The sequence below is a fragment of the Cariama cristata genome, unplaced genomic scaffold, assembly GCF_000690535.1.
Source record: "Cariama cristata isolate BGI_N322 unplaced genomic scaffold, ASM69053v1 C10328562, whole genome shotgun sequence".
Taxonomy (NCBI): domain Eukaryota; kingdom Metazoa; phylum Chordata; class Aves; order Cariamiformes; family Cariamidae; genus Cariama; species Cariama cristata.
This window is the reverse complement of record NW_009639003.1, coordinates 1-214: the sequence shown is the minus strand read 5'-3', so window position 1 is coordinate 214 and position 214 is coordinate 1. Positions and strand designations below refer to the sequence as shown.

The 214-nt window shown below is 69.6% G+C and overlaps 1 protein-coding gene across 1 annotated transcript; it reads left to right on the top strand.

Annotated features, from left to right (window-relative positions):
* Positions 1-66: 66 nt before the first annotated feature.
* Positions 67-213, top strand: BANF1 (barrier to autointegration factor 1; the record flags this gene model as incomplete). The annotated part of the gene is made up of 1 exon (XM_009708672.1): positions 67-213. A coding segment is annotated over one exon (147 nt), but the record flags the coding sequence as incomplete, so codon positions are not given.
* Position 214: the final 1 nt, after the last annotated feature.

Below are 214 nucleotides of genomic sequence, written 5' to 3'. Positions count from 1 at the left end.
GGGACAGAGGGGGGTGTCACAGCCCCCCTTGGCCCCCTCGGGTGACATCCCTGTGTCCCCCCCGAGGCGTACGTGGTGCTGGGGCAGTTCCTGGTGCTGCGGAAGGACGAGGAGCTGTTCCGGGAGTGGCTGAAGGAGACGTGCGGGGCCAACGCCAAGCAGTCCCGCGACTGCTCCGGCTGCCTGCGCGAGTGGTGCGACGCCTTCCTCTGAG